Source organism: Staurois parvus, unplaced genomic scaffold (genome assembly GCF_062004578.1).
Source record: "Staurois parvus isolate SC_StPar_1 unplaced genomic scaffold, SC_StPar_1.0 ptg000570l, whole genome shotgun sequence".
In the NCBI taxonomy this organism is placed as follows: domain Eukaryota; kingdom Metazoa; phylum Chordata; class Amphibia; order Anura; family Ranidae; genus Staurois; species Staurois parvus.
The window spans coordinates 1,060,550-1,083,834 of NW_028318366.1; the positions used below are offsets into that span (position 1 = coordinate 1,060,550).

General features: G+C 45.1%; 1 protein-coding gene across 1 annotated transcript in view; it reads right to left on the bottom strand.

Annotated features, from left to right (window-relative positions):
* Positions 1–1,136: 1,136 nt before the first annotated feature.
* LOC149450587 (uncharacterized) overlaps positions 1,137–23,285 on the bottom strand; it is a 51,363-nt gene continuing 29,214 nt past the window's right edge. Inside the window, exons 2-4 of the mRNA XM_089691709.1 lie at positions 8,100–8,104; positions 7,533–7,615; positions 1,137–2,255 (exon numbers count right to left, since the gene is read on the bottom strand). Of these exons, the coding sequence (XP_089547835.1) occupies positions 1,227–2,255; positions 7,533–7,615; positions 8,100–8,104 (1,117 nt within the window). The 3' untranslated portion in view covers positions 1,137–1,226. The remainder of the gene's footprint in view (positions 2,256–7,532; positions 7,616–8,099; positions 8,105–23,285) is intronic.

Here is a 23,285-nt window from a genome sequence, read left to right on the forward strand (position 1 = left end):
TGAATGGAAGATGACAGTTGTAAGCACCCCCAGCAGTGTTATATGGTGTTTCCCAACCCCCCCAACTTTAATTTTTGCCAAATAGCTTGGCCTTCTACAGGAAGCAGAAAAAAACATCTACTGGGAGGGTAAACAGGTAATAAAAATGTTATGAGGGGAGACTTGGAAAAACATAAAACGTTTATGCTAATGACAGATTCCACCATTTATGTAATTATTGATTTTGCCCATTGTTACACTTTAGTGTCGATGTCTTAGCATTTCCAGGAATAATTAGTGCTCTTTGCACACTTTGCCCCAAAAAGGGACCTGTTCATTCAGAGTCATTAAGGTGAACCCCAATAAGAGGAATTTCAGTCTCCCAGAAGAAGTGGTAGGAATATGACCGCACACTTAGCACTTTGTAAGTTCAGATCTCTTGCAGTTGTACCGTGTGAATAGTTTATGGAGATGAGCAATAGCTGGACAGAAAAAAAAAGGATAACAAGGACATCCAATCATCACCTGATAGAATCCCTTTTGAGAAAACCAGATGAAACATAAGTGGCCAGCTGGTATTAGGTGATACTGTTGAATATGTCCCCTAAAACAGCATTAACTCCGTGTTGGAAGGCCTACACCAGCTTAAGAAGTTACTCTCTAACCACACAGAGACCTCTATCTGGCTGGTATCTCAGCTACAGACCTGCCTGCAAAGATGTCATCCATGAGAGGAGATGGAACATGGAAAGGAGGCATTGATCATGGGAGAGGAGGTGGTACATGTAATGGGAGGTGTGGACAAAGTGGGCTTAGCTGGAGCCCTCAAGCCAGCTTATGGTGTATCAGTTCTCAAAAGAACCTGGAATGGACTCTCCTAATGAGTTTTCAGAGGCTTGGCAAGAATCCATAGGACCCCATCCTAGACTCTGGTACTGAGGCAATGTTGGTCATGTATTGGTTGGTCAGATTCTGGCAATGAAGAAAACACATGGGAACATAGCTCAGTTAGTGAATGATGAAAATGCATTACATGTTCAGTCAATGCTCCATAAAAAAGGATAAAGATGAGAATGATGAAGAATACAGTTCAGTCATTGCTGCTTATCTGAAGAAATGTCCAAAGGTGAAATATTCACAGGCCTTCTAGGTGTGTTTCTGATGGACATAATCACTAAACCCAATGAATCTGATCATTAGAGTTCTGTTTGTTCAAAGTTTTTTTTTTAAGTAGCATCATGTCTTCCTTAGTTTGTGGGAAGACATTGGGCCTGTGAACCTAATGGGACAGCTGCAACTTTTTTAATATTGCCCCTTCTTCTGGAGTTTCCTCTATGCAGCTCAAGCTTGTGAATCCTCTGGTGACAGATTAGCCCGGCATTACCTGTAAAAGCTTTGCCACATTCTGAACATTGATATGGCTTCTCTCCAGTATGAACCCTCTCATGTATGACAAGGTTTCCTCTCCATTTAAAAGTTTTCGCACATTCAGAACAATGATATGGCTGCTCTCCAGTGTGAATCCTCTGGTGTGCTATGAGAACTGACTTCTGTGTAAAAGCTTTGTCACATTCAGAACATTGATATGGTTTCTCTCCAGTGTGGATCCTCTGGTGTGTGATAAGATCTGACTTCCATGTAAAAGCTTTGTCACATTCAGAACACTGATATGGCTTCTCTCCAGTGTGACCTCTTTTGTGTATGATAAGATATGACTCCCATGTAAAAGTTTTGTCACATTCAGAACACTGATATGGCTTCTCTCCAGTGTGCATCCTCTGGTGTGTGATAAGATATGACTTCTGTGTAAAAGCTTTGTCACATTCAGAACATTGATATGGCTTCTCTCCAGTGTGCATCCTCCGGTGTATGATAAGATGTGACTTCTGTGTAAAAGCTTTGTCACATTCAGAACACTGATATGACTTCTCTCCAGTGTGAATCCTCTGGTGTGTGATAAGATGTGACTTCCGTGTATAAGTTTTGTCACATTCAGAACATTGATATGGCTTCTCTCCAGTGTGAATCCTCTGGTGTGATATAAGATCTGACTTATGTCTAAAAGCTTTGTGACATTCAGAACACTGATATGACTTCTCTCCAGTGTGGATCCTCTGGTGTATGATAAGATGTGGCTTCCTTGTAAAAGCTTTGTCACATTCAGAACACTGATATGGCTTCTCTCCAGTGTGACTCCTCTGGTGTATGATAAGATTTGACTTCCATGTAAAAGTTTTATCACATTCAGAACACTGATATGGCTTCTCTCCAGTGTGAACCTTCTGGTGTGTGATATGTTTTGCCTCCATTGTAAAATCTTTGTCACGTTCCAAACAAGAAATCGCTTGAAATGACTCCTCTTATGTATACATGGGTTGGACTTTACTGTAAAGCAATTGTCACATCCAGAGCACTGAAATGACTTTTCTCTTGTTACCCTCTGAGGTTGGATCAGTGTTGAAGAGGACCCAAAGCACTTATGACATGTAGAACACGGATATGACTTGTGTCCTGTGTGACTCCTCCAGTGAACTGCAATAAAAACTTTCCATCAATTAAGACACCCAGATGTTTGGTTTCCCATGTGACTGAGATGTATTCACGAAGACCAGCATGACCGAAAACGTGATTCGTCAATCCACCTGTACAAAAAAAAATAAAAATCAGAATTCTATATAAAAGGGCTAAAGTTGGTTTTTATTTTTAATGATCATTAATAAATATATCATATATATCATCGCAGGCTGTGTCAGCATTATGGTTGTCCTCAAAGGGCCAGTTGTAACTGTAAGACTAGATGTCCAGAGCACCTCACCCCCCCATTACATCAGATGCCAAGAACCCCACACCCACCCTAACATCACCGTGCACCTCCTTTGGGGGCAGAACTGGAAAGAAGAAAGTGCAGGGTCTGGAGGAGGACCAGAGGAGGAGTGGAGTCAATTACCAGAGTCTGCTGAATGCTGAGACCAAGGGAGGTGAGGATGAGGGGATGATGCAGCTGCACTGAGAAGTGCAGGATTTGGCAGAGGAGTTCTTTTCTCCTCTCTGCTGCCGACTCCTGAGACAAGGTGGGGGAGGAGACAAGGGGGTACCTGCAGGAGAGGTGCAAGGGCCACATGAAATAACCTGGATGGCAGGATCCGGATACAAGTGTTTGTGGCGAACCTTTTTGAGCCCGAATGCCCAAACTGCAACACAAAACCACCTTTTTTTATTTCAAAGTGCCAACACTGGAATTAAACACTTGCCTACCGGGCACTTCTACCCCCTTCCTGCCCAGGACAATTTTCAGCTTTCAGTGCTGTTGCACTTAACAATGACAATTGTGCGGTCATGCAACACTGTAACCATATGCAATTTTTAGCATTTTTTTCACACAAATAGAGCTTTTTTTGGTGGTATTTAATCACCACTGGGTGTTTTATTTTTTGCAATATAAATGAAAAAAGAGCAAAAAATTAAAAACATAAAAGGTTTCCTTTGCTTCTATTCTAAAATTTTGCAAACAGGTAATGTTTCTTCTTTGATGTGCGTTGGTGAGGCTGCACTGATGGGCATTGATGAGGCGGCACAGATAGGTAGCACTGATGAGGCGGCACTGGTGATGCACTGATATGAAGGAAATGATGGGCACTGATAAGCGGCACTGACTGATAGCACCAACTGGAGGCACTGACAGACGGCACTGACTGGCGGAACTGCTGGGCATCATTGATGGGTGGCACTGATGGGCAGCACTGATGGGCGGCACTGATCAGTGGCACTGCTGGGCAGCACTGATAGGCGACACCGCTGGGCACTGATGGGTGACACTTCTGGAAGGCATTGCTGGGCACTGCTGAATGGCACAGATAATCAGTGCCCTGATTATTAGTGCAGATTTCCCCTGTCACATTTGCCGGTTATCTGCAGTACTTTCTTCAATCTGTGACAGCGTGCAGCCGATAACCAGCAACTCTATTTACACTGTGATCAGCTGTGTCATTGGATACAGTTGATCACGTGGTAAAAGGCTGCTGTGATTGGCCTTTTACCTTATCACGTGATCAGCTGTATCCGTAGGACACAGCGATCACTGGCAGTGCAGGGTGTGTGCCACTGGGTTTGCGTTGTGGGACGCCCTCCCAGAACTAGACAACTGTGCTGTAGCCATCTTTTGGCTATAGCATGGTTGGCAAGCAGTTAACCACTTGCCTACAGAGCACTTCTACCCCCTTCCTGCCTACCGGGCACTTCTACCCCCTTCCTGCCTACTGGGCACTTCTACCCCCTTCCTGCCTACTGGGCACTTAGACCCCCTTCCTGCCTACAGAGCACTTATACCCCCTTCCTGCCTACAGAGCACTTCTACCCCCTTCCTGCCTACAGGGCACTTCTACCCCCTTCCTGCCTACCGGGCACTTCTACCCCCTTCCTGCCTACAGGGCACTTCTACCCCCTTCCTGCCTACAGGACACTTCTACCCCCTTCCTGCCTACCGGGCACTTCTACCTCCTTCCTGCCTACAGAGCACTTATACCCACTTCCTGCCTACCGGGCACTTCTACCCCCTTCCTGCCTACCGGGCACTTCTACCCCCTTCCTGCCCTCAGGACACTTCTGCCCCCTTCCTGCCCTCAGGACACTTCTGCCCCCTTCCTGCCCACAGGACACTTCTGCCCCCTTCCTGCCCACAGGGCACTTCTGCCCCCTTCCTGCCCACAGGACACTTCTGCCCCCTTCCTGCCCACAGGGCACTTCTACCCCCTTCCTGCCCACAGGATACTTCTGCCCCCCAGGCACTTCTACCCCCTTCCTGCCTACAGGGCACTTCTGCCCCCTTCCTGCCTACCGGACACTTCTGCCCCCTTCCTGCCCACAGGACACTTCTGCCCCCTTCCTGCCCACCAGGCACTTTTGCCCCCTTCCTGCCTACAGGGCACTTCTGCCCCCTTCCTGCCCACCGGGCACTTCTGCCCCCTTCCTGCCCACAGGACACTTCTGCCCCTTCCTGCCCACAGGGCACTTCTATCCCCTTCCATCCTACAGGGCACTTCTACCCCCTTCCTGCCTACAGGGCACTTCTACCCCCTTCCTGCCTACCGGGCACTTCTACCCCCTTCCTGCCTACAGGACACTTCTACCCCCTTCCTGCCTACCGGGCACTTCTACCTCCTTCCTGCCTACAGAGCACTTATACCCACTTCCTGCCTACCGGGCACTTCTACCCCCTTCCTGCCTACCGGACACTTCTGCCCCCTTCCTGCCCTCAGGACACTTCTGCCCCCTTCCTGCCCACAGGACACTTCTGCCCCCTTCCTGCCCACAGGGCACTTCTGCCCCCTTCCTGCCCACAGGACACTTCTGCCCCCTTCCTGCCCACAGGGCACTTCTACCCCCTTCCTGCCCACAGGATACTTCTGCCCCCCAGGCACTTCTACCCCCTTCCTGCCTACAGGGCACTTCTGCCCCCTTCCTGCCTACCGGACACTTCTGCCCCCTTCCTGCCCACAGGACACTTCTGCCCCCTTCCTGCCCACCAGGCACTTTTGCCCCCTTCCTGCCTACAGGGCACTTCTGCCCCCTTCCTGCCCACCGGGCACTTCTGCCCCCTTCCTGCCCACAGGACACTTCTGCCCCTTCCTGCCCACAGGGCACTTCTATCCCCTTCCATCCTACAGGGCACTTCTACCCCCTTCCTGCCTACAGGGCACTTCTACCCCCTTCCTGCCTACCGGGCACTTCTACCCCCTTATTTACCAGGCCAATTTTCAGCTGTCAGCGCTGTCGCACTTTGATTGACAATTGCGCGGTCATGCAAGGTTGTACCCATATGAACAATTGTTTCGATTATAACATTTTTCAAACAGGTAATTTTTCTCCTTCACTGATGTGCGTTGATGAGGCAGCACTGATGGGCACTGATAGGCGGCACTGATAGGCGGCATTGATAGGCGGCACTAATGAGGTGGCACGGATAGGCGGTACTGATAGGCAGCACTAATGAGGTGTCACAAATAGGTGGCGCTGATTGGTGGCACTGATAGGCGAAACTGATAATGGGTACTGATAGACAGCACTGATAGGTGGCACTGACTGACATCACTGCTGGGCACTGACTGGCGGCACTGCTGGGCACTGACTGGCACAACCACTGGGCATTGACTGGTGGCACTGACTGGCAGCACTGCTGGGCTGCACCGATGGGCACTGGTGGGTGGCACAGGTGGGTGGCACTACTGGGCACAGGTAGGCGGCACAGGAGGGCACAGGTGGGTGCATTGCTGGGCACAGGTGGGTGCATTGCTGGGCACAGGTGGGCGGAACTTGTGTGTGGCACTGCTGGGCACCGATCATCACTGATGATCAGTGCCCTGATGATTGGTGCTGATCCCCGCTCTGACAACTGCCGATTTTCGGCAGTACTTTCCTCACGATCTGACACCGTGAGGAAAGTGCAGCCGAAAACCGGCATTTGCATTTCCCGGTGATCAGCGTGTCATTGGACACGGCTGATCACGTGGTAAAAGGCCGCTGTGATTGGCCTTTTACCACGTCACGTGATCAGCTGCGCACGGTGCGGAGCCCCTAGGGGTGCGCAGGAGAGCGCGTTCTGGGAGGACGTCATATTACGCCCTCCCAGAACTGGCCGGCCGCAGTGCAGCCGTCATTCGGCTATCTGCGGTCGGCAAGTAGTTAATCTCACCTCTGGCAGTGTCTGTGTAGCTTCCAACCCAGCAGCTCATTCCCATCCACGCTGAACACGTCGCCCCTGGCCCGGAGCAGTGTGGGAGCCTCTTCCTCTCTTCCACACCCATCCCCGCTACATCACCCCTGGTGCCAGATCCGCATAGGAGCCGTTTCCTCTCATCCATGCCCACCCTGGCCCCAGAGACATGTGGGAGATGTAGTTCGATGGGGGTCCAGTGTGGACGAGATCTGGATGGCCGGTCACTGTGCGTGGTCCGTGTGTGCTCATCTTCCTCTTCTTCCTGGCGTGCCCACTGAGATGGCTCTGCGTGCCATAGGTTCGCCATCACTGATATATATATATATATAAAATATTTTTTTTTAATTAAACTAAATTGTATTGTTTAAGTTTTTAAGTACACACAGTATATCCAACATCCAGCCCAGACAATGGAGTCATACATTCTAATGTATAAGCAGTTGTGGCAATGTTACAGATCATACAGAACAATAACTTGCTTTGTCTATGGTGTCACTTTTATTTTCTATAAACAAATGAAAAGAGAAAAAAGAAGCAACGTAGAACAATTCACCTGTACATGGCAAGTAACTCTCTCCAGTACATACATAGAGAGCTGACACCGTTCAAGTAGGCCTGTGTCTACAGGATCATACACCAAGTATCGGCCTCCAATGTAGTCACCATTTAGTAGGGTACAGTTGGCCGGGTCCATTTTTAGGGGCCTAAAAAAGTTAAACCTATAAAAAGCTATGACAAATGAAGTATGGGGAGTGAGTACCGGAGTATCCAGCCAGTTCTGCCAGAGAGACATAAGTCTCCTAGGAGAAGTTAGGTTTTCATGTATTATTATGGGGTTCACCTGCTCAATCCATGCCTGGTGGGAGTATGAGTTGATAACCAGAATGCTTGGTTTCGATTTGCAGGTTCGTTCAGAAAGTGCATCTAAGAATCCAAAAATTACAAGCTTAATCTCAGCTAGAGACTTTGTTCAATTAAAAGAAAAACTTCAAAGACAAGTGAGAAAATGTAAATGAGAAGCTGAGAGAAGAGCTAAAAACACTAAAAATACCCCTACAGATCTATCCTAGAAATTCAGTCTAAAATGTAACAATTACACCAAGAAAACCCTCAACTGAGAGAAGAGATAATGACACCAAAGATACAAATGGAGCTCAACAACCAGGAAAGAGCATCAAAGAGGATGATTTATACAAAGTACCCATCAAGGAACAACAGACCGGTGAGACCAATCAGCTTCCGAAATGTAACAAGACAAAGACCAGCAATAGCCAAGACAACTCTACTAATCCTGAGACCACAAATAGTGATGGCCGAACACCCCCCTGTTCAGGTCGCGGTCAAACATCTGAACCTACAGAATGTTCTACAGTGAATGTCGAACACGAAGGACTGAGAGGTGTCTTACCGCATCTGAGTATGAAGATCCCGCTCAGTTACTAATATCCGGCATGAGTTATGTGATGAAGTCACGCGGTATTTTAGTAGTGAGACATTCATTCATGTTCCTGGTCTCAGTGGGGTTTCCTGCCGACAGCTGAATGTCAAAAGAATTGTCAGCATTGCCCAACAATTAAAAAAAAAACAAGCCCATCGAGACTGGTATGGATTTTGAGAGGAACCTTCCATGACAATTTTTTTTTAACCATTTCCATATCGGACACTTTTACCCCCTTCCTGCCCAGGCCAATTTTCAGGTTTCAGCGCTCTCACACTTTGAATGACAATTGCGCGGTCATACAACATTGTACCCAAACTAAAATGTTATCATTTTCTTCACACAACTAGAGCTTTCTTTTGGTGGTATTTAATCACTGCTGCAGTTTTTGTTTTTTTGCTAAATTAACGAAAAAAGACCGAAAATTTTGAAAAAACACATTTTTCTTTGTTTCTGTTATAAAAGTTTGCAAAATAAATAATTGTTCTTCATACATTTAGGCCGAGATGTATTCTGCTACATGTCTTTGGTGAAAATAACCCAAATTAGGATGTATTTTTTAGTTTGTAGGAAAGTTATAGAGTTTACAAACTATGGTATAGATCTGAACATTGATCAATCCTGAAGTACTGACAGCCAATCTAATTTCTTGAGGTCCAAGAATGTCAGAATGTACAGGTATCCCCCAAATGTCAGGACAGTACAGATATCCCCCAAATGTCAGGAGAGTACAGATATCCCCCAAATGTCAGGACAGGACAGATATCCCCTAAATGTCAGGACAGTACAGATATCCCCCAAATGTCAGGAGAGTACAGATATCCCCCAAATGTCAGGACAGGACAGATATCCCCACAATGTCAGGACTAGAGATGAGCGAATTTTTCAAAAATTCGATTCGGCTGATTCGGCGAATTCCAGTATGAAATTCGATTCGATGCAAATAAATTCGCTACGAAGTTAACTTATAAAAAGGGTTTCTGGGCTTCAGAGAGCCTTTAAATTAGTGCAGAACACTGTACCTTTAATTTAAATGCCCTTGGAGATGAGGAAGGAGAAGGAGACGGATGAGGAGAAGGAGAAGGAGAAGGATGAGAAGAAGGAGAAGGATGAGAAGAAGGAGAAGGAGAAGGATGAGAAGAAGGAGAAGGATGAGAAGAAGGAGAAGGAGAAGGAGAAGGAGGAGAAGGAGAAGGATGAGAAGAAGGAGAAGGATGAGAAGAAGGAGAAGGAGAAGGATGAGAAGAAGGAGAAGGAGAAGGATGAGAAGAAGGAGAAGGATGAGAAGAAGGAGAAGGATGAGAAGAAGGAGAAGGATGAGAAGAAGGAGAAGGATGAGAAGAAGGAGAAGGATGAGAAGAAGGATGAGAAGAAGGATGAGAAGAAGGAGAAGGATGAGAAGAAGGATGAGAAGAAGGAGAAGGATGAGAAGAAGGAGAAGGATGAGAAGAAGGAGAAGGATGAGAAGAAGGAGAAGGATGAGAAGAAGGAGAAGGATGAGAAGAAGGACAGTTCTGTGACAGTTTCTGTCTATTTCTGACAGTTCTGGGACATTCCCTCCATACAGCGGTTTCAACCGCTGTATGGAGGGAATGTCCCAGAACTGTCAGAAATAGTCTATTTCTGACAGTTCTGGGACATTCCCTCCATACAGCGGTTTCAACCGCTGTATGGAGGGAATGTCCCAGAACTGTCATAAATAGTCTATTTCTGACAGTTCTGGGACATTCCCTCCATACAGCGGTTTCAACCGCTGTATGGAGGGAATGTCCAAGAACTGTCATAAATAGACTATTTCTGACAGTTCTGGGACATTCCCTCCATACAGCGGTTGAAACATTGTATCTATTTGTTTCCATAAATGACATTCTGCAGATACACTTAGAGGAGCTCTGCAGATACACTTTTTGCCGGCTTGGAATTATTCTTATTTTCATCCTACTTCTTCTTTTTCTTCTTCTTCTTCATCCTCATCCTCATCCTCTTCTTCTTCTTCTGAGGATGAAGAAGAAGAAGTAGGATGAAAATAAGATTAATTCCAAGCCGGCAAAAAGTGTATGTGCAGAGCTCCTCTAAGTGTATCAGCAGAGCTCCTCTAAGTGTATCTGCAGAATAGAGGAACTCTGCACATACACTTTTTGCCGGCTTGGAATTATTCTTATTTTCATCCTACTTCTTCTTCTTCTTCTTCTTCATCCTCATCCTCTTCTTCTTCTTCTGAGGATGAGGAAGAAGAAGAAGAAGAAGAAGTAGGATGAAAATAAGATTAATTCCAAGCCGGCAAAAAGTGTATGTGCAGAGTTCCTCTATTTCTGACAGTTCTCTGACAGCTTCTTCACATGTACAGCGGTTGAAACATCTGTATCCTAAATGGAAACTAATAGATACAATGTTTCAACCGCTGTACATGTGAAGGAACTGTCAGAGAAATGTCAGAAATAGCGGAGCTCTCTGCAGGGACACTTTTGCCGGCTGATCGGGAAAATTTCGATTCGCGCACCCGAAGTAGGCAAAATTTCGGATTCGACGCGAATCGAATATTTCCTGAAATTCGACTCGAATTCCGGTTCGCCTGGTTCGATTCGCTCATCTCTAGTCAGAACAGTACAGATATCCCCCAAATGTCAGAACGGTACAGATATCCCCCAAATGTCAGGACGGTACAGATATCCCCCAAATGTCAGAACAGTACAGATATCCCCCAAATGTCAGGACGGTACAGATATCCCCCAAATGTCAGGACAGTACAGGTATCCCCCAAATGTCAGGACGGTACAGATATCCCCCAAATGTCAGGACAGTACAGGTATCCCCCAAATGTCAGGACAGTACAGATATCCCCCAAATGTCAGGACAGTACAGATATCCCCCAAATGTCAGGACGGTACAGATATCCCCCAAATGTCAGAACGGTACAGATATCCCCCAAATGTCAGAACAGTACAGATATCCCCCAAATGTCAGGACGGTACAGATATCCCCCAAATGTCAGGACAGTACAGATATCCCCCAAATGTTAGGACGGTACAGATATCCCCCAAATGTCAGAACGGTACAGATATCCCCCAAATGTCAGAACGGTACAGATATCCCCAAATGTCAGGACGGTACAGATATCCCCCAAATGTCAGAACAGTACAGATATCCCCCAAATGTCAGGACGGTACAGATATCCCCCCAAATGTCAGGACGGTACAGATATCCCCCAAATGTAAGGACGGTACAGATATCCCCCAAATGTCAGGACGGTACAGATATCCCCCAAATGTCAGAACAGTACAGATATCCCCCAAATGTCAGGACAGTACAGATATCCCCCAAATGTCAGGACAGTACAGATATCCCCCAAATGACCCCTTTTTGCAGAGTACACAGTCCGACGTATTTCATAAGAGGCATGGCGAGTTTTTTGAAGTTGTATTTTTTTGTCAGAATTATTCAGAAAATGAAAAAATTAAAAAAAATTATTTTCACTATTTTTTTTTTACATCCTGTCACCAGTGCAGTACAGCGTCATCATATAACTGGCATGGCGGTGATCAGTGACACTGACTGGTGACAGTATGAAAAAAAAAATATATATTTTTTTTTTATTAGTTTTAATTTTTTATTACATTTTTTTCCTTTTTTAATATTTTTTTTTCTTATTTCACTATGTCCAAAGTAGTATAATGTTAGCATAGTAACATTGTACTACTTTGCGGAAGTGATCAGTATTTTGTTTTTTTTACACAATTTGCTTATAGCAAATAATTACTTCGCTATAAGCAAGCATTTACCTCAATGACATCGATTCATTCAGGGTTTTTTTTTTGTGCTTAGCTGTGATTTGGCCACAGCTAATCACATGACATGTGCATGTGATCGCTGTGACCATTCACAGCTAGACACTAGTATACAATGGATAGCACGAATGAAGCCATCCATTGTATATAACTGTCATGTGAAGTGCTGTGATTGGTCACAGCAGGTCACATGGTACCAGCAACTGGGGCTGGTACACAGATCTGTCATCGGCCATGTTCGAGGTACACGGCCAGTGACAGATAGCTCCGCTGTGCGCTCTGCAAGTGCGCAAAATGTGCATGTGTGGGAGGACGCCATATGGCTTCCACCTGGAAATCTACAGCCTTTTCCTGGCCACCAAACGGCTATTGGCCGGATGGCTATTGGTTAAAAATGGCATGGGGGTCCCCCCAAAATCCATACCAGACCCTTATCTGAGTATGCAGCCCGGCAGGTCAGGAAAGGGGTGGTGAGCGTCCCCCTTCCTGAACCATACCAGGACACATGCCCTCAGCATGGAGGGGTGCCTTGGGCCAGGAGCCCCCCAAAGCACCTTGTCCACATATTGATGGGGACAAGGGCCTCTTTCCGACATCCGTAGCCTGTGGTTGTGGGGGTCTGTAGCCTGGGGGGCTTATTGGAATCTGGAAGCCCCCTTTAACAAGGGGGCCCCAAGATCCCGGCCCCCTCCTATGTGAATGAGTAGGCAGTATATGGTACTGCTACCCATTCACAAAAAAAAGTGTAGTGTAAAAAGTGATAGGAGTCAGTCATTGACAAGTCCTTTATTAAAAAAAACATTTTAAAAAATGTCCCCCAAAGTAGATCCAACGTCAATCACGATCCTGACACCATCGCTACCCAACAAAGAGGAAAAAAGCTCTGCTTGTGATGCTGGCTCCTAGCTGTCTGACAGCTGGGGCCGTGACAACAGTTTTTATATACCCCGCCCCCTTGTGACATCACCACGCACTGTGATTGGTCAAAGTATTACACCTGACTTGTGGTTAGGTGCATTGCTTTGTCCAATCACAATGCATTGTCAGGGCGCAGTGCATTGTGGGGCATGGTGGTCAAACAGCCCACTGAATGCCCTTACTATTTGTGTTTGCTGAACACACGAACGGCCCATGTTCAAATCAAACTTAGGTTCAACTGGAACATGAAGCCCATCCCTACAAACAATCATCAAACCACAAAAACAGCCAACAATCTCCGGATTCTTTTTGTAATAATAGACTCCAATGGGAAATATCTAAACACCAAACGGCTCTTCCCAGGAACAAGAGACAACAAAATTCAAGTCCAACAACTGAACAAGCGATAGGAGTCATCAATGATCCGTATTTCACCAACCCCAAACATATCATCATACACACCGACCCAAACATATCATCATACACACCGACCCAAACATATCATCATACACACCGACCCAAACGTATCATCATACACACCGACCCAAACATATCATCATACACACCGACCCAAACATATCATCATACACACCGACCCAAACGTATCATCATACACACCGACCCAAACGTATCATCATACACACCGACCCAAACATATCATCATACACACCGACCCAAACGTATCATCATACACACCGACCCAAACGTATCATCATACACACCGACCCAAACATATCATCATACACACCGACCCAAACGTATCATCATACACACCGACCCCAAACGTATCATCATACACACCGACCCCAAACATATCATCATACACACCGACCCAAACGTATCATCATACACACCGACCCAAACGTATCATCATACACACCGACCCAAACGTATCATCATACACACAGACCCAAACGTATCATCATACACACCGACCCAAACGTATCATCATACACACCGACCCAAACGTATCATCATACACACCGACCCAAACGTATCATCATACACACCGACCCAAACATATCATCATACACACCGACCCAAACGTATCATCATACACACCGACCCAAACATATCATCATACACACCGACCCAAACGTATCATCATACACACCGACCCAAACGTATCATCATACACACCGACCCAAACGTATCATCATACACACAGACCCAAACGTATCATCATACACACCGACCCAAACGTATCATCATACACACCGACCCAAACGTATCATCATACACACCGACCCAAACATATCATCATACACACCGACCCAAACATATCATCATACACACCGACCCAAACATATCATCATACACACAGACCCAAACATATCATACACACCGACCCAAACATATCATACACACCGACCCAAACATATCATCATACACACCGACCCAAACATATCATCATACACACCGACCCAAACATATCATCATACACACAGACCCAAACATATCATCATACACACCGACCCAAACATATCATACACACCGACCCAAACATATCATCATACACACCGACCCAAACATATCATCATACACACCGACCCAAACGTATCATCATACACACCGACCCAAACATATCATCATACACACAGACCCAAACATATCATCATACACACCGACCCAAACATATCATCATACACACCGACCCAAACGTATCATCATACACACCGACCCAAACATATCATCATACACACCGACCCAAACATATCATCATACACACCGACCCAAACATATCATACACACCGACCCAAACGTATCATCATACACACCGACCCAAACATATCATCATACACACCGACCCAAACATATCATCATACACACCGACCCAAACGTATCATCATACACACCGACCCAAACGTATCATCATACACACCGACCCAAACGTATCATCATACACACCGACCCAAACGTATCATCATACACACCGACCCAAACATATCATCATACACACCGACCCAAACATATCATACACACCGACCCAAACGTATCACCATACACACCGACCCAAACGTATCATCATACACACCGACCCAAACATATCATCATACACACCGACCCAAACATATCATCATACACACCGACCCAAACATATCATCATACACACCGACCCAAACGTATCATCATACACACCGACCCAAACGTATCATCATACACACCGACCCAAACGTATCATCATACACACCGACCCAAACGTATCATCATACACACCGACCCAAACGTATCATCATACACACCGACCCAAACATATCATCATACACACCGACCCAAACATATCATACACACCGACCCAAACATATCATACACACCGACCCAAACGTATCATCATACACACCGACCCAAACGTATCATCATACACACCGACCCAAACATATCATCATACACACCGACCCAAACATATCATACACACCGACCCAAACATATCATCATACACACCGACCCAAACATATCATACACACCGACCCAAACATATCATCATACACACCGACCCAAACATATCATCATACACACCGACCCAAACGTATCATCATACACACCGACCCAAACGTATCATCATACACACCGACCCAAACGTATCATCATACACACCGACCCAAACATATCATCATACACACCGACCCAAACATATCATCATACACACCGACCCAAACATATCATCATACACACCGACCCAAACATATCATCATACACACCGATTCAAACATATCATCATACACACCGACCCAAACATATCATCATACACACCGACCCAAACATATCATACACACCGACCCAAACATATCATCATACACACCGACCCAAACATATCATCATACACACCGACCCAAACATATCATCATACATACAGACCCAAACATATCATCATACACACCGACCCAAACATATCATCATACACACCGACCCAAACATATCATCATACACACCGACCCAAACATATCATCATACACACCGACCCAAACATATCATCATACACACCGACCCAAACATATCATCATACACACCGACCCAAACATATCATCATACACACCGACCCAAACATATCATACACACCGACCCAAACATATCATCATACACACCGACCCAAACATATCATACACACCGACCCAAACATATCATCATACACACCGACCCAAACATATCATCATACACACCGACCCAAACGTATCATCATACACACCGACCCAAACATATCATCATACACACCGACCCAAACATATCATACACACCGACCCAAACATATCATCATACACACCGACCCAAACATATCATCATACACACCGACTCAAACGTATCATCATACACACCGACCCAAACATATCATCATACACACCGACCCAAACATATCATCATACACACCGACCCAAACATATCATCATACACACCGACCCAAACATATCATCATACACACCGACCCAAACATATCATCATACACACAGACCCAAACATATCATCATACACACCGACCCAAACGTATCATCATACACACCGACCCAAACATATCATCATACACACCGACCCAAACGTATCATCATACACACCGACCCAAACATATCATCATACCCACCGACCCAAACGTATCATCATACACACCGACCCAAACATATCATCATACACACCGACCCAAACATCCTCCAGGGATAAAAGGAAACCTCTGAGAATAAACTATTACAACTAACAGAGACCACACAACAAAAATGTCCTCACTCCAACATCATACTGTCCTCCCTAATTCCAAGGATGGACATAACAAACAATAGAAAACTCAGCGAATCAACACAGAGCTGGCAGATAAAACTAGGTCAGAGCCTACCATTCACCTGACACAACATCATTCCATCATGACCCAACACCTCTATGACTACAAACACCTCAACTAACAAGGGGGCAGTCAACTAGCAAGAGAACCCAAAGACATTGTACTGAATGGAACCCACAACCCGGGATCTGGCATAAACCATCTCAATGGGGCTGATTTACTAAAACTGGAGTGTGCAAAATCTGGGGCAGCTGTGCATGCGGGCCAATCAGGTTCTGACTTCAGCTTGTTCAATGAAGCTTTGACCAAAAACCTGGAAGCTGATTGGTTCCTATGCAGAGCTGCACCAGACTTTGCTCTCTCCAGTGTCTCATTGTCATCACATGCTGTGTCCATAATGACCACCCATCCCCCCTTATCAGCTGGCTTCAATGTTATATCTCCCGTTGCTGCTAATGATGGCAATGCACCTTTCTCCTCAATGGTGCCATTATTAGGATATGACCCCAGAGTTCCTGATTATAGACTGTCATACTTCACCATCTTTATCATCCAAATGAAGGAACATTTCTGCTGCTGCATATGTAGTGGGTGGTGGAAACTTCCATTTTGTCTGTAAACCTCAGACAGACCTACTCAGTGGTGTGACTACAGATGATCCCTCAATATCACCTCTCCAAGAATAATGTCCCTTCAATCTAATATTCCTGAGACATCTATACAAGTCCTGTGCCAACAAAAACTTCTTCATGATACCTTTAGGGCTAAAGCCCAAACCTTTCCCCAGAAGGTCCATCTTACCCAATGTCAGTCCAGCTGAGGAGAAGGTGACAATTCCATCTATTTCTGTTGATGATGAATCATCTGTTGGGATGGTTGGATGAGTGGGAGATCCCTTGTTGCAGCGTTGATGTTTCCTACCTCCCCTGTGGCCGGATCTCTGCTGTTTCCTTGATTCCGATGGACAAAATGAGGTCGGAGTTGTCCCTCTATAGATCCTAATAATGTGCCTCCAGCAGAGTAGGGAAGTGATGGGTCAGAGGCTGTAGAAGAAGCTCTAGTGAGCAGTCTAGATGGACGAGGTGAGTCTTGTGTAGGTGGTGCTCCAAGAGTACGCCTGATTAGTAGACGGTTAGATGTTGGACTCCTTCAGCTGCTCGGCTGACAATGCAGACTGCAGTGTAGACTCCACCTGTGTGATCTGTACAGCCAGACCAGCTTCTTCCTTCTGGAGAAAGGAAACTGGAGAACAATGGAGCTTTTGTTTAGGAATTGTGTAAACAGACCACTGGACCCCTCCCTGTAGGCAAACAAAGCCGGGGTCAGTTTACCTTGTAGCCCCTTGGAATAGGCTGTGCTTTCTAAGATTCAGCTAAAGTTCTGCCATGTCACCCCAATGACCATTGTTTTTTTAGGAACTTCTCAGGAGGATTTAGATTTGGTGTTATTTACCCAAAAAACCATTCCCCTCCTCCACTAAGAACACCCCCTCCACAGAGGACACCCCTCTTTTCCTTCTCTGAAGACACCCCTCCTTTCCTGCACTGAGGACACCCCTCCCCCTCCCCTTCTGAGTACACTCCTCTCCCCTAGTGTTGACACCCCTCCCCCGCTCAAGACCCTCTTTCCACTGATATCACCCCCTCCCCTCCTTTCCTGAACTGAGGATCCCCCTCCCCCTCTTACATGGAGCTGCAGCCAGAGACAGACAAGAAGCTAAAGGAGAAATGTCTGGGGAGGTCAGGATGTGAGGAGCCATAGAGGGAGACTACTGGGGTGACAGCAGCTATTGTAGTGAGAGAGGAGAACCATGGGGGGCAATGTGGAGTCACTCAGAGGTGAGGAGACGGGAACCATGGGGGCAATGTGGAGTCACTCAGAGGTGAGGAGACGGGAACCATGGGGGGCAATGTGGTGTCACTCAGAGGTGAGGAGACGGGAACCATGGGGGGCAATGTGGAGTCACTCAGAGGTGAGGAGACGGGAACCATGTGGGGCAATGTGGAGTCACTCAGAGGTGAGGAGAGAGGAACCATGTGGGGCAATGTGGAGTCACTCAGAGGTGAGGAGACATGATCTATGGGGGACAATGTGGTGTCACTAAAAAGGGAGGAGAGAGGAACCATGGGGGGCAATGTGGTGTCACTAAGAGAGGAGGAGAGAGGAACCATGGGGGCAATGTGGTGTCACTAAGAGAGGAACCATGGGGGGTGTTGTGCTTTTGAATAATTATTAATAATTCATCCAGCAGTGCCTCTAAAAATAGTATGTTCTGCCAGGTAATGCCTGGGCAAATAAAGTCAGCTAAAGGTGCTTGCACATATAATAATAATTTATAAAATAATTTATCTGACTTAATTAATAATTCTGAGTAATTTAGAGCCAACCACAATCATTTAAAAACACAGATTAGATCAGTGGAAATATGGCCTACGGGTTATGAAATAAATGATTATTTATTTACAATAAGGGACTGCAAGACTGTGGCAGACATTCTGACACTGGGGGGGCTGACTTGGTGTCACTGACATCCCCAGTGACACCAATACATTTAAAAGCACTGACCCTGTACTAATGGCACTAGGCAGGAAGGGGTTAACATGAGGGGTGAACAAAGGGTTAACTGTGTGCTGGGAGTGTTTTACTAGGGGGCGGGGGGGTGCATCATTGTAAGCTCACTGTTCTGGATGGCTGTGCTGTGCAGTGTGCCCGAGCTGACAGGGAGGAAGATTGTTAGTAAACAAAACAGTCCTCCTCCCCATCAGAGATACTCGGTAATCACTGGGTGCCGGCGGGTAATTACTGGCCGGGATCCGGTGATTGACAGCCACACACACTATTTCTATCATTTCTGATTGGTGGGAGATATGACATCACACACACGCTATTTCTATCGCTCCTGATTGGTGGGAGATATGACATCACACACACGCTATTTCTATCGCTCCTGATTGGTGGAGATATGACATCACACGCACGCTATTTCTATCGCTCCTGATTGGTGGGAGATATGACATCACACGCACGCTATTTCTATCATTCCTGATTGGTGGGAGATATGACATCACACGCATACTATTTCTATCGCTCCTGATTGGCGGGAGATATGACATCACACACACGCTATTTCTATCACTCCTGATTGGTGGAGATATGACATCACACGCACACTATTTCTATCACTCCTGATTGGCGGGAGATATGACATCACACACACACTATTTCTATCACTCCTGATTGGTTGGAGATATGTCATCACACACACTATTTCTATCACTCCTGATTGGCGGGAGATATGACATCACACACACACTATTTCTATCACTCCTGATTGGTTGGAGATATGACATCACACACACTATTTCTACAATCAGATACATTTCCCCGCACTGAATATAATGGGATCCCACATAACAGTCGCTGTTCATATTCAGAATTCCTTTCTTACAATGGGATCTTGTGTCCAGATAAAATCTTTTACAGATCCCTTGTGACATTGTGTTCTCATTGTAAAATCCTAGATTTGTAAATCTCTCGCTGATATTTATAATGGTTTTGTCCAGAAAAAGAATGGAGTGATGTGGATAGATGGAAACATATGTATAGATGAAAGATTGGTCTGTTGACTCCCCAGAGCTCCTTTCCATGAGAGATGTTTGTTTCCCCCCCAGAGCTGAACAATGGTACGTTCCTGAATGGCCAGGCTGCTGGTTTGTTGAATCCAGAGTCTACATACAAGATGCCTCCACAGTGTACATTGATGGGGCTGGGAAGGCTGGTACATGTTGTTCATTTGCCCCGGGTGCAGGAGATAGGACAGAATCCCATTGTTCCTGCACTGAGGTGTCCTCGCTTTCCTCAATTCTGTACTTGTCCAATAGATACTATATACATGACAATCAGAGGACAATCTCCTAGACTTCATGTGGGGAGAGATCCATTGTTCTAGATGAGCTCCATAAAATAGCTTTGTTTGCAAAAAAACAAAAACAAACAATGTAACTCTGACTATTGGGAAGGAGATTGTATCCGGCTGGAACTGACACCTGGAAGTCACTTTGGATTTTTGGGCCTCTTCAGTGTAATACAATTCTAGTTGGAGAGAAGATAAAATATCATTTCTCTCATAGAAATTCTGGCAGAATAAATGAGTTTCTGCTTTAGAAAGTTCACGCTGGAGAGTAAACTTCTGATGGTTATTATCCCATTTAAGATGGGCTCCAACAGAAATACATGGACCCCTAAAGAATGCCTTATGTGCCCCCCACAGCGTGTCCACCCTGTCCACAGTACCAGTGTTCAGTCTACACCATTCCTCCAAAGAAGCCTGCAAGTCATATTGGATTTCCGGGTGTTGAAGTAAAATGTCGATCAGCCGACAATAACATGTTCTACTAGACATATCGGGAACCAGAAAATCCAATGATGTGGCCGTGTGATCAGACCAAGGAAATGATTTCAGAGGAGATGATATTCTTTATCCATGGAGCTGAGACAAATCAATCCAGTCCAGAGTGGACCCGATGACCCCCGGAGAATAAAGAATATTGTTTGTGGGGAGGGTGTTTGGTCCTCCACCAGTCATATAGGTGATATTCCCTCGTAAGATCGGGAAAAGACATAGATAAAGCAATCAGACGTTTAGATGGTAATCCTCCAATGGCTGAAGGTCTGTCCCTATACAGGACATATGTGCATTGATGTCCCCACCAACCATAATATGTGGACTAGAAAACTGGTGGAGCTTTTCCAGGGTTGGCTATAAAACTGAATTTGTCCAGAATTGGGAGGACAGATAATCAGCAATATTATCATTTTGCCAGCGTAGGTGCAGTTCAATAGGATACAGTGGATATAAAAAGTCTGCACACCCTGCTGAAATGTCAAGTTTCTGGGATGTAAAAAAATGAGACAAAGATAAATAATTTCAGATTTTTCCACCTTTAACCCCTCCCCCTCCAGAGGATTTACCCCCCTTAATGACCACGCCTCTTTTTGCTACTTGGCGCTGCAGTAATTCCACTGATAATTGCGCGGTCATGCAATGCTGCACCCAAACAAAAGTTACGTCCTTTTTTCACAAAAATAGAGCTTTCTTTCAGATGTATTTGATCACCTGTGCGCTTTTTATTTTTTGTGCTATAAACAAAAAAAACATTTTTTTGAAGAAAAACAATTCTTTTTACTTTCAGTTATAAAAAAATATACAATAAACTCAAAGTTAGTCATAAATTTAGGCCAAAATGTATTCTGCTCCATGTTTTTGGTGAAAAATCCCAATAAGTGTATATTGATTGGTTTGTGTGATAGTTATAGCGTCTACAAACTATGGGAGAGATAATGGAATTTACACCATTTTTTTGCTATACAGCGCTGCGCTAGTTTAACTGACAATTGCGCGGTCATGCAACATGGTACATAAATGAAACTTATGCACTTTTTTCACACAAACAGAGCTTTCTTTTGGTGGTATTTGATCTCCTGTGCATTTTTAATTTGTGGCGCTATAAACAAAAAAATTTAGAAAAAAAAAAGATTTTCTCAATTCTGTCAAAAAAATATCCAAAAAACTCAAATTTCATCAAAAAATGTAGACCACAATGTATTCTGCTCCATGTTTTTGGTTAAAAAAAACCAGTAAGTGTATATTGATTGTAGATGCTATAACTTTCACACAAAGCACTCTATGGGAGAGATAATGGAATTTTACTTTCTGACTGCCCATCACATTTTTTGAGGTGCTAAAATACCAGGACAGTACAAACACCCCCAAATTACCCCTCTCCGGAAAGTAGACACCCTAAGCTATCTGCTGAGAGGCATATTGAGTCCAAAGAAGATTTATTTTTTTTCCAAAAATTTTTGGTAAATTACAAAAACCTTTTTTTTTTTTTTTTTACACAAAGTTGTCATTTAAATTATATATTTCTCACACAAGCCATTGGTATACACCGCGTTCCAAATTATTCTGCAAATTCTATTTGTGTCACAAAGATGAAATATTTTGTTTTTCAGTGTAACTCATGGATGGCATTGTGTGTCAGGGCTCTTTTGATCACTGAAAACAATCTGGGACACCTGTGATAATTAGATTGGCCGGTGAGCCCAATTTAAGGAAAAACTACTAAAGGACGGCGTTCCACATTATTAAGCAGAGCGCCATTTTCAAGCAATATGGGGAAGAAAAAGGATCTCTCTGCTGCCGAAAAGAGTGAAATAGTTCGATGCCTTGGACGAGGGATGAAAACATTCGATATTTCAGGAAAACTTGAGCGTGATCATCACACTGAAGAGATTTGTGGCTGATTCAGGGCACAGACGGGTTGGTGCAGATAAAGGCACATTGAGGAAGATTTCTGCCAGATCCATGCATCGGATCAAGAGAGCAACTGCTAAAATCCCATTACATAGCAGCAAACAGATATTTGAAGCTGCTGGTGCCTCTGGAGTCCCACGGACAAGGTGTAGAGTCCTCCAGAGTCTTGCAACTGTGCAGAAACCTTCTATTCGGCCACCACTAACCAATGCTCACAAGCAGAAACGGCTGCATTGGGCAGAAAATACATGAAGACTCATTTTCAAACAGTCCTGTTCACTGATGAGTGCCGTGCAACCCTGGATGGTCCAGATGGATAGAGTAGTGGATGGTTGGTGGACGGCCACCCTGTACCAACAAGGCTGCGACGTCAG